General features: G+C 38.1%; 1 protein-coding gene across 1 annotated transcript in view; it reads left to right on the top strand.

The window, feature by feature from the left end:
* Nucleotides 1-12,446, top strand: part of smyd3 (SET and MYND domain containing 3) — a 199,490-nt gene that overhangs the window by 176,288 nt on the left and 10,756 nt on the right. Inside the window, exons 9-10 of the mRNA XM_052153168.1 lie at nt 1,832-1,919; nt 2,591-2,765. Of these exons, the coding sequence (XP_052009128.1) occupies nt 1,832-1,919; nt 2,591-2,765 (263 nt within the window). The remainder of the gene's footprint in view (nt 1-1,831; nt 1,920-2,590; nt 2,766-12,446) is intronic.

Below are 12,446 nucleotides of genomic sequence, written 5' to 3'. Positions count from 1 at the left end.
CCCGCCACCCTTCTGAGGGAACCCATTTCGGCCGCTTGTACTCGTGACCTAGTTCTTTGGGTCATGACCCAGCCTTCATGACCATAGGTGAGGGTAGGAACGCAAATTGATCGGTAGATCGAGAGCTTTGTCTTCCGGCTCAGCTCTCTTTTTGTGACAATGGTGCAATAGAGCGAGTGCAATTCCGCCCCGATTCTCCGGCCAACCTCCCGCTCCATTGTACCCTCACTCTTGAACAAGACCCCAAGGTACTTGAACTCCTTCACTTGGGGCAAGTTATTATAACACACATGAACGAAATGAAAACTCCCGCTTAACAACTGAAAACATTTCTTCGCCATTAGTCACCTGATGAAAGCTATTTCAAAAAGTGGTGGGGACGAAACTGGCAAAAGCAAAATGTAGTAGGAACATGTCCCACCCATAAATGATGCCGAAGACCGCCATTATGGTACCTTGAATACCATGATATATAAATATTCAAACAGTAGCATGGTATTATCATCGGATACTGTCACTGTAACTACATTACAATTTTAGAATGGAAATCAAGATTTGTTTTCAAATTACTCCGAATGGCATAATGAAAAACTATTTACAAGCTTTTACTACTAAAAGCTATTTAGGTTAAAGCATGTTCTGTGAAAGAGCTCGCAGTGATTCTGCATCTATAGGACCCCGTTTCCACCAGGTATTAAGATGTTTTTGGTGGTCCAATCACATGTGGTCATCGCTAACCACAGGTGTTGTGATTTAATGTCATGCAGTAACACACTGACATAGTGATTGAAGTATGTCATCATGAAACAGAGACCCTCCCCTCCAAATCCAATCACAAGTGATCACAGGAGATACATTTAAATGACCAGGTGTAAACAGCAATGTGTCTCACCTGACCACATGTGATCACCCGAGACGCATCTTAATACCAGGTGAAAACGGGGTCTATGTGTGTGTGTGCATAGGGTAGCAAGTACTCTGGCAGTCAAACTAAGGCTGCGTTCACACTGCCAGCGACAAAACGACATCATCTCATGAGAGCGGACTACTTCCAGCAACACGAGCGACGACGTCCGTTGGCGACTGGATGTGGGCGTGTCCAGCGACGTGATAAAGAAATGTTTAACTTTATGCAAATGAAGAGTGACTTTCGGGAGTGACAGCCAATACAAGAGAAGATGGTAGAGCTCACGTGATACTAATATTTTAATAATAATAATATTAATTGTAAAGAAACAGTGCTGTTTAGACTCTCGATCCACACCACTAGCGACCTAACCGCCAACCACTGGCGACATGCAGCAACAAAGTAGCTGGCAGTGTGAATGCAGCTTATGGTGTATTGGCAGTGCAGTGACTGCTCACTTCTGAGACATCACACATTTGATGTCTCAGAAGCACTAATACATGTATAGTGAATATTTGTAACAAACACACACACGCACGCATGCGCGTCTCCCCAGGGATTTCATGATGTGTCTAAAGTAGGTCCACCCTATAGCCCTAACTAAATAAAATAGAAATAAAAATTGCCCTCAAAGAAATAAGCAAAGTCCACCTTCATGTCTGTCCCTGCTCTCAAAACAGCATTCTTCAGTGTTTTTTGTTCTGTTGTATGTACAAAGTTCTTTGATGTTTGAAAGGCTTGAACATTGAAACAGTTTTGTCAAACAATAAATCAGTGTTGGGAGTTATCTGATTACAAAGTGATTCGTTACTGGAATCAAATTAATTTTAAAGTCAAAAAGCAGTGTAAAGCATAACATATCTTTCGGCTATTCACAGGAATTCCTTAAATTCATGAATATTTTTTATATTATTTTGTGAACAGGACTCGGACATGCTGCCTGGAGAGAAGACAGCGTGGACGTCCTTAAGAGACACCATCCCTCACCTGGAGCACCTTCAGTCAGAGCAAAGTATCCTTTATCAACGGGTCATAAAGTGCAGTACTGCAGTACTTCTTTATTTTGGCTGTAGTGAATCTTGTCTGAGAAGGTCCAGCCGTGTGTTTAGAAGTGAATTAGCCTGTAGCCGTTTTGCACTTGTATCAACTCCTGGATACTCTTGTCTCATCATTCTAAGAGATAGAAGCCAAAGATGTGAGGGCAAAACTGTCAGATCTGTCTACCTCACTTGCTTTTACCCCTTGGCCACATGTTTGATGTATAAAAGAAAAGACCAGAATAGATCGTTTTTGGATGCTGATGTGCTAGTGTTTTCACTAGGCTTGTAAACTAGTTTAACCAGCAAGTCTTTTTTGTCAGCCAGCTTCACTAGAAGATCGTGCTAGTCGGAGAGCCTCATCACCTACGTTTCACAAAATTTTTCTGATACACCATTTAGACCAGCACCAATCTAACTTTTACCAGAATAAACTACCCTGGGGAAAAACACCTGGTCTCCTAGCCAGGTACTGCTGGTCAGTTTTCGAGGAGATTTGGGCACTTTTCAGCTTGTCAGGCTAAACCAACTAAACACCAGCCTGGGCTTTTCAGTTTGGGCCTTGAACAACATGGGAATTAGTCTATGCTTAGTTATCTAAATGCATGTCTACTTCTTTTGTGTCCTTAACTGTTTTGAACCAAAGACTGGGAGGAGTTACTGCAAGAGAGCCAGGTTCTTTTGGACAAGTATGGTGATGTTGTTCCAGACAGGAACATCTATTTGCTCAAGTTGCTGGATCTGGCCATGGATGCTTGCATCAGCCTGGATGACTATGTGAAAGCATTGGAATATGGCAATAGGGCTCTGGAACCTTACAAGTAAGTGTGTGCTAGTGTGTTCGATGGGCTATTCACGGCGAACACATTTTTGCGTCCATCCGCTCTATTCTCCATTTGTTTTTCTTTGCAAACATGCACTGGACGGACGACTTTGACCATTGCGTCTCACTGTTTTTTCAGGAACTTGTGCAGTAGCGGCACAATTTTAGATGCTCTGACATTTTAAATCTCGAGTCGCCAGCATTCTGTTCCATTCGTTGCGCGGAATGCAAGAATGCATTCTGTCTAGATGGACCATAAAATGTATGTTTTCTCTCTGCATATACACTGGTATATTTTCTGTTGAAGAGATCTCGGTGGAAAACACCCCCATCTCACACTCACATCTTTAAAAGTCCCATTACTGTGTAGCTCTGACTCACACAGACTCGCTCACATCAAGACCAAAACAGACAAGTGGCGCTTTCGATTAAGCTAGTAGGTAACATGTTTACAGTCTATTTGAGAATATTTCTTGACGTATTGCAAGTGTTTTTAATCATTTCTATTAATATATTATTGTCAACAAAAAAATTGTTTCTGCCTAGTCAACCTAATTATTATTATTTTTTTTAACATTGTAATACCACTTTTGAACCTATTGGTATGCACACTCGTTTAACAATTAGATAATTATGGGTTTTCACATGTAAAATTGTTAACCAAATGTAAATTTTTAATACTGGGTAAGTACTTTATTCTGGGATCTCAAATTTAAGATTTCATACTATGCAGTTGCAAACCCTAGGTTAATGCACTTATTTACATATGAATGATTTTTACATATTATTTACACATGAGATTGGATAAGCACAGCATGAGGTGGGCATAAAACTGGTTAATAATGTTAAGGAATAATGCTTGTTAATCTGTGGAAATGTTGCCACTTAAATCTTCTGAAACATACAAAAAATCAACACTCTGCCTAGGGTATTTGCTTGCTCACTTTCAGCCCAGGGTGAAAAGCCCCTTTCAAAATTACAAGTGAGAAATTTGGCATAACCCACAGTTACAAATGGCCTTGACACAGGGTAATAAAGCTCTTTCAATTATGACTATGATTGTATTTTTTTAGAGTTTACTTTTACAATGATTGTACCTGCTAACATACAATACGATGCCTCCTTCAATACCAAGGGACTCTTCTGTAACCTTCATCAAAAAAGCGTGTTCAGCTCTCTTGTGTTTTAATGGGACAAATAGATCAATTTAAGAAAGGGCAGACCCCAGGTGACTTTTACTGCTGAAAGATATTCATCACCAACTACCACTGAATCAATTTGCATGGTGCATATCTCAACATTGTGCACTGTAGCCACTATCGGAGACCCCATGGGGCGTGGAGAACCAATGGTCACTGCTCCACTCGTTTTAGCATTCTCATCTGGCTATGTGCACTCGAGAAACACAAAAGATTCTCTGTAGGAGTGTCTCCACATCCTCTAGGTTTGGGACTCTTCTATTGTGGTATTCCATTTGTAGTTGTTGGAAAAATTCATTTTGAAAGGTCTCTTTCTCATAGTGCTGAAAATAATACATACCTCTTGGCTAAACACAAAGAGAAATTATTGACTTCAAGCTCCCACAAATGTCAATTTGTATAGGCTGTGTAGCTACAGTGATTTCCACTAAATAGCCAGAACTTTAGGTGAACTGGGTGTTTGAGTAAGTGAAATTGCCCTGCAGTTCTTCTACTGTCATATTGGGAAGAAATTAATATGTTGTTATTTTTCTACAGCGCTGGACCTTGTCCTCCACTGTCAGCTCATGCAAAGCATGAATAAGCTTTTATATTGCCTCTTGCGCTATTATTTTCTGGCTTAATAGTGTGTCTGATTAATGTTTATGGTGTTGAAAGAGGGTTGGAAACACAGGGTAAAGGAAAAGTGAGCTAAAATAACCATTTAAAGAAGAAGTTGACACTGTGATGAATGTTTTTGCCATTTTTCTTTGGTTTCTGGTGTCTGTGCAACAAGATAAATGCATATCATAATGAAAGATAAATACTTGTCACCAATGCATTTAAGCTATTTACTCATTTTCATTTATTTCGTTCAGACAGAGATAATTGTGGGTTTCAAATATTTTTTTTTAACTTGCCTTCACCAAAGATAATTAAAGGCTCATACAGTATATCCATTACAGTCAGTATGTTTACATACATTTTAAAAGTTCAATTTCTGCTGAAATAAAACAATAGTTTGTCTTTTTAATGATCAAATAAATGCTTTAGTCCAACTAAAATCATACCAGTCCGATTTTTGTGAAATCGGTCTAACAGACCTTGATAATGGGATTGTAGCTCGGCTTTGTCCAGCTTGTATACACATTAATCAGACCACAACTAGCCTTGACTAATTGTAAACGCACTGAATGACACTCAACTCTCTCTTGTCCCATCTATTCAACCCCACAATATTTTTAAAGACTTCAAAAATTTACTTGCGGATTGCGGTTTTCTTTTCTGTGTTCTGTACTTCCTGTAGAGTTGTTCAGTTTGTGTTCTTAAACCCCCGAAGAGAATGATCATTTTTGAGCCATGGATTCCCTCAAGAATTTCAACTGGGTTTTTTTAAATACTGGTTTTCAATCTAGTTGAATGAAGTCTTGAATTAACAGTTCTTGAAAACACTCAAGTTTTGTTCTATAACATAAATTACAGACAGTAGTAGTTGTTAAACTTGGAATTTTGAAATTCACTACAATCCTTTTCCCATTAATAACACAATATTCAACAAGCACGTATGTGTTTTCAAATAGCTGATACTTTTAGTGCTTTACCAGACTGATCTCAAAACGAAAATTGAAACAATAGTTTGACTTGACTCTTCTTTAGCTAAAATTGGTCTGTGTTTACCGAATTTTGAAACACTACTGTTAGTCATTTGGGCTCAAGTGAGCTCCCTTTTACCAGATGAAATGTCCACGGTGGGGTGCCAAAAGAAAGTTGTGAAGCGAATTGTTTTCAGCTGTACAGGATGTAATACAGTGAAGAGGAATGCATAATTTTTAACCTGTACCCAAAACCCATTGATTATGCAAAAGCGATTACTTTGTGGTTTTAATGCAGGATGCGAACCCGGGTCTCCTGTACATTTTAAATGTGTAAATCTGCTAAAGGTTTATTTTGTCAATGTTTAGAAATACCCTAGTGTGAAGCTAACAGAACTAAAAGCTACACAAAACCAATTTTGATTTTGTGGATGCTTTAATGCCTCTATTTTAGCAGAAATGATTGTCTGGCCCATAAATCAGACCAGAAGTTTATGTTTTGAAATGCTGCCATATTTTTGCCTTTGATGAATGTTTATTGCTCTAGCTATATTCATTTCCTCGAAAACAGAGTCATCAGGTGTCAAATCACTGTTCCATCAAACCGGCCTAAAAATAGGTGAAAGTCACAACTGGGCTGAGACGTTTGAAGGCTGCTTTGTTTAAGTGACAGCTCAAGTCATCGTGTAATACCGGGCTTCATGACATTCCATTACAGCTTGATTCAGCATTTGTCATGCTCTTTTGTTCTACATTTCAGTTGTGAGGTTCATTATCAGGCTTGTCTGGGATACCAAATTATTTCTGGAATTGCCTCGTCCTGCGTTAGCTCTGACTAGTTTCTGAACAGGCAATTATTAGAAGTGTTCCTGCATTTCATATGCCCACCTTTCTCTCGTGTTTCAAGCTTCAAGAGGTTTTGCAAGAGATACTAGCAGAGCACCCACCTGACAAAGCAATAATAGATCCTTCACATCACGAGAGAGCTTGAACAATCACCTCTCAACTCTGGCGACAAGAAGAAAATTAAATTCTGTTAAGAAAGTAAAAATAAAAAGAAGAATACTATTTCAAAGAAAGAGAATATTATTGTGTGTGTTGTGTGTTGCATGTTAACTAAGGCTGCTCATGGCTATTACAAGATAAATAGACATTTGTGGCAGCGGGGGCATGGTCGAGCCCCCGCTCGAGAGAAAGTGGTAAGGGTGCATACACCTGAACCAGATTATGATTAACATCTGTTTCTAATTGCAGTGAGCGTGGGGGTATAGCGGTATAAAAGGACCATGCCACCAAAAAAAAGGAGAGCGAGAGTTACGGGCAGCTGCCCTGCATGTTTTTGTCTTTTTGTTTAAGATAACCATTAAATATTATTTATATTGTTAAGCCGGTTCTCGACCTCCTCCTTTCCCAACTTTTATCCTTTGTTACACTGTTGCCGAAACCCATGAGGGAGGAGGGAAGCGCCATAGTAGTGTCCTCGCCACTACCATCCACTGAAATCGGAGCAGCCGTGGCCATCCGCTGGGGGACGGAGCAGCCTGGCCACCTGAAAGCGTAGGAATGGCAGCCTACCGCGAGGGGAGGAGGGGGGCCTAGCCAACCACCTGGAGTGGCCAGGGCCTCTGTCAGGAGAGGATTAGACCACTACCGGCTGTTAAAACACGGGGTCAAGAGAGGACCGCCGACTGCGAGCGGGGAGGTGCTCCTGCCGACCACCTGGAGCGGGAGAACCACTTCCAGGGGCGGGGGAGACCCCTACCGTCCACCGAAAATGTGGCGTGGTGTTCCATCCACCAGGGGCCAGAGGACTGCCTCCGATCCACCCGGGGAGGCACAACTGTCGTCCACTTGAGAGTGGAGGACTAGCCCCGAGGACCAAGCTATGGTATATCGGAGAACCTACCAGTAAATTATTATTTAGTGTTTCTCTCTCTCCCGCTGTCGCTCCGTATTGGTCTTGTTGTGGTGTTTCCCTCCCCTTGTCCCCTCCCAGATCCAGAAAGGCGGGGATGACCTGATTTCGGGTGCATTAGATAAAAAAATATCAGAATAGATCTAAAATATCAGAAGATAATACAAGCAAACTTTTCATGCAAATTAATTTTCAATTAAAATAAAAATAAAATGTATATTCTTTTAAAAATGAAGACAAGGTATTTGGAAAATGTCTATAGTTAATGTAATGAACTACACCATGTGATCTTGAGGGGAATGGAAATTCATACATGCAGTAAAAATTACCTTGGCACCAGTTGGTTAAAAGTCGATGCAACACTTGCTCAGAGAAGTAAAGTTAGATCTGAGGAAAAGATTTTTCATCATTTTCTTTATTTTGATATGTAGTGCAATTCAATTTTTGTCAAAATGACAAACCTTTTTTACACCCTGTCCAGGTGTTGTTAAGCAAATGATGCACACCCAGCATGAAATGTATCTTATAATACTCTTACGTTTCTCACATTTCACCTGTGTTTATCAAGTTAAAGTCACACTATGAGACCCACATACACTGCACCTATCACTTTAAACACATCACAGTCTTCAGTACCTTCTGTTCAGCCTGAAAGCAAGAAGCATTTGCATTCTCACATCCAAATGACAGCACTATCAATAGCTGAGCTGTGGTTAGCTTATTAACAATACATTACAACTAGAAAGTTTTTTCATTCCCACCGTTCAGATATGCAGAGTGAATGCATGGCTCTCTTAATGTTTTCTGGTGGAGTTTTGGGGTTTGTGTAGGCCTGTGCGTTTAGTAGGCAATGTTCACACTTGAATTATGATTGCTCTGCCTATATCTATAAATTGCTAATATATAGTTATAAATCTGAAAATATGTTTGCAAATCTGAATTTAAAGTTATAAATCACAACATATAGTTGTAAAACTTAATACATCATTATAAATCTGAATATACTGTATTGAAAGTAAAATTTTATTCATAGTTGTAAATATTAATACTGTATATAGTTGTAATTTAAGTATATACAAAATTCATTATACATTTGATGAATCTGAATATTAAAATGCAAAATCAAAATATATAAATGTAACTCTAAATATATAGTTATCAATCTAAATATATATAAAAATCTCAATATATATATATAGTTGTAAATTTGAATATATCAATGTAACTTAATGCTTGGTCATGCTGAAAGACACACTCATTTGATGATCATAGTAGGCCAGCTATTAAATTTGAGGCTGCGTATTTCTTTTGAGTTCAGCCATATTTTTAAATCCATAACTTCATATTCAGGATGTTTATGAAAATTCATACATATTTTACAAGTTGGCTATTTTGTATGATTTCGTACAAGTTCGCTCGTATAAATTTGTACGATTTCATCGCGTGCAAATGCCCGGATGTCTAATGCGGAAGTATGCACGAGTTTCGCGCACAAGGCGTAAAGGACATGTTTATTAATATTATGCCCTTACCCAAACCTTTTATCTAAACTAAGCCAATCAGTAGAGTGTGTAAACACGATAGGAAGCTGATGTATATGACAGAAGCAAGTAATTGTCGTGTATTAGATGGAATTGATGTCCAGTGACGTCATCATACGAATTAGCCAAATTTATACAAGTCATCTGAATCCTTACATTTTCACCGTGAGAGTGTGTAGGATTTATTATTTATATATATATATATATATATATATATATATATATATATATATATATATATATATATATATATATATATATATTTAGATTTATTATTATATTTTATTCATATTAACAACTCTTTATTTGGATGTATATCTTTATATTTGGATTCACAAGTACAGTTTATACAATATATTCTGATTAAGAATTATGTTTTTAGATTTACAATTATTCTTACAAAGTATATTTTAATATTTTCAATATTTTAATTGGATTTATATCTGTATATGTGGTTTTACAGTATATATTCAGATTTATAGATACATATCCATTTGTATATTAATATATATATTTATTTATATATATATTATATGTAAGCAATTTCACACTCGCAATCGTGCTGTATGGCCCTACATCAGCACTGCTGTGATTTGGCCGTTGGTAATTACAGCAGTGCTGATGTAGGGCCATATAGCACGATTGCGAGTGTGATATTCGTTATATACAACAGTTCAATGAACAAGTACATTTTAAAAAATTAGGAAAAACTGAGTACGGTCCTAAAAAGAGCATTTGTGCATGGAACTACTTTATTACGTGGCGGATCAGAATCTGCCGTTGCTGGTTCAAAACAAATGATGCGTCCAAGCCTTCGTTAGAAATTAAAAAATGTGAGAGAGAGAGACGGAGCGTGTGTGATCACCTGTTGCCAAACCCAAGCAGAGATGCTGTCAGCTTTCTGAAGATCAGCTTTCTCAGTGGAAAAATAGGGGTATTTCTCCCTATTTTGCGGTAGCTGGTGAAAGAATCTTTCACTATAGAAACCGCAATGTCCTCCGCCATTTTGAACATTACTTTTTCTCCAAAGTGGAAACTCCAGTAAGAGATAAGTAATAAGTTTTTAATCAGTAATAAGTAATTAATCAGTCTGTTGTGTCTCTCAGCTGTGATGAGCTGATTTACAGCCGTTTAATGCTATCGTCTAGCTGTAGTTGTGTAGTAATAGTAATACGAGCGATCCCGGAGCACTGTTGTATGCAAACAATGACTGACGGATTCACATTCATGTCACCAACTGCTCATATTATACACAAAAATAATCTTTTGCCACCACCTGCTGGCTAACATATGTAATGTCAAAAAATAAAATAAAAAATACATATAAGAGACACATATACAGTAACTCTTAACACATATGCACTACTCTTACACTTTAGTTTAGAACAGCACAAACACAAGCGGAGTGATACACACACAGTGAAGCGTCCGAGTGCTGATGGTGTAACACCATCAGTGCTCATGGAACGTCTCTTGTCCAATCAGATTCAAGGACCGGAACTAACTGTTATATATATATAATATATATATATATATAAAATGTATATTTAGGTTGTATCCTCTGAGCATACATTTTTGAACTTGATAAAAATATTTGATCCCCATTTGCTATAAATAAATAAGGACCTACCTTTCCTGAAAGAGAAAAACAACATGAGGAGTGTTTGTTTTTAATGTTACAGTTGAGTTAAACTTGACTTTCCTTCAGCGTTCTCTCTTAAACACCAGACTAGTCCAAATCCTCTATTAAAGTCAGACATGCTGCTATGTCATTAATATGCAAATTAAGGACATTAAGCAGTTAATCCAATGAAGTGGAAGAAGGCACATTCCTGAGAGTCGGGCTCTACACAATGAACTGCCAAGGGCATCCCGGTCTGCATAGTTTCCCCCTGCCACAATCAAACTCTGACCGCTCGGCTTTTACAGTTTCACAATGAATGCTTGTTGAAAGTTGATTAGTGATTACACTCTAATGTTTATGTACTTTTTGTATCATTGCCTCAAGTGTTACGTCTAATTAGCAATAGACTTCATCGAGCTAAGTCATAAACAAGAACATTCTTTAGACCCGAGTCATACTTGTTTATCATTTACACGTGAATTATGTTGTCTGTTACAAAGGTGCTTTAGATTCAGGCACATGTCCAAGCGAATGACTTCATTGGATTACTGTGTTTTTAAATAACATTTGTTATTGTTTAGTGTAGAATTTATATCAGGACCTGACCGGATCATTTCTGTCAAAATGTGACGTATTTGAAATAGTCATAAATGCAAGAAAATACCATTTATTTTCATGTCCGCAAGGGTAGCATTTCTAAATGTGGAATCGCTGAAGGTAACATGCTCTTGCACTCTATGAAAATGTTGTTGCCTACATATTGACCACGTCAAGCTTAGTCACTACTGTACAGTGGCTTTTAACACATCGCTTTTGTCTCATTGCCAGATGGCATATGATATATGCTCAGAAACGTCAACAATATCTCATCGCTCTAGACAGTCTGCAGTCTTTGCTTTGGGCACTTAGACTTATGTTCTGTACAACAAAATGCTGTGCGCATGAATTTAAGTGTCTGGTTCTACCAAATTTTCTTTCTGTAATATTATATTTATAATTTATATACTGTATATTTTATTTTAGATTTTAGACAAGGTATTTTCATAATACTCTATCAATTATTAGTGTAACTGTTGAAAAATTAGTTCTTTCTATTTTTGTATCCATATCTCATAAATCTGCCATAGCTCTTCTTGTGCGTTCACATAAAACACAAATACAATTTTCGCCTTGCATTGCTCAGACGAGTTTGACCACTGGATTATAAATTTGTGTTTAAACTCACGTTCGCGTGAGTAAGGCAAACCCGTGAGTATTCCCCCTTCTCTTCTGGAAAAGGACAGGAGGAGGGGCTTCTACGACTTGGTTCATAGTAAAGTACAACCAATAGCTGGAATCAAGTAGATGCGCATATTTTCAGAACTTACCAGGTAGTCCAACTTCCACTTTCCTCCAAGCGATGTCTTTTTTTAGTCCGGTCTCTGTACATGTATGATGTTGTGTCATACAATTGCGGGAGCCCACACACCGCCTCAACAATTTTTCATCCATTTGTCCAGATTTCTTCTGCTACTACGTCAGTGACATCCGGACAATCTCAATGCTGATAGGCTTTCGCGACAACTTGTCATGCGAATTTATATATAATACGCGAATGAAGCGATTTCGCGTGTTCGAGTCGCGTCATTCGCTTCATTCCCGCCGCCCGGCACGAATTCGCGTCTATTCGCATCTTTGCATTAACTTTGGATGTAATCGCGCCACGCGAAACGCTCGCTACGCATTGTATGTGAATGCACCATAAGTGTGTATGGCATTTTATTACATATTTTCATTGAGATTTTTATCTATTATTATTTTTAAATATGAAAATGTCAACTAATGTCGCT

The sequence above is a fragment of the Xyrauchen texanus genome, chromosome 22 (genome assembly GCF_025860055.1).
Source record: "Xyrauchen texanus isolate HMW12.3.18 chromosome 22, RBS_HiC_50CHRs, whole genome shotgun sequence".
In the NCBI taxonomy this organism is placed as follows: domain Eukaryota; kingdom Metazoa; phylum Chordata; class Actinopteri; order Cypriniformes; family Catostomidae; genus Xyrauchen; species Xyrauchen texanus.
This window is presented reverse-complemented; position numbering and strand designations above follow the sequence as displayed.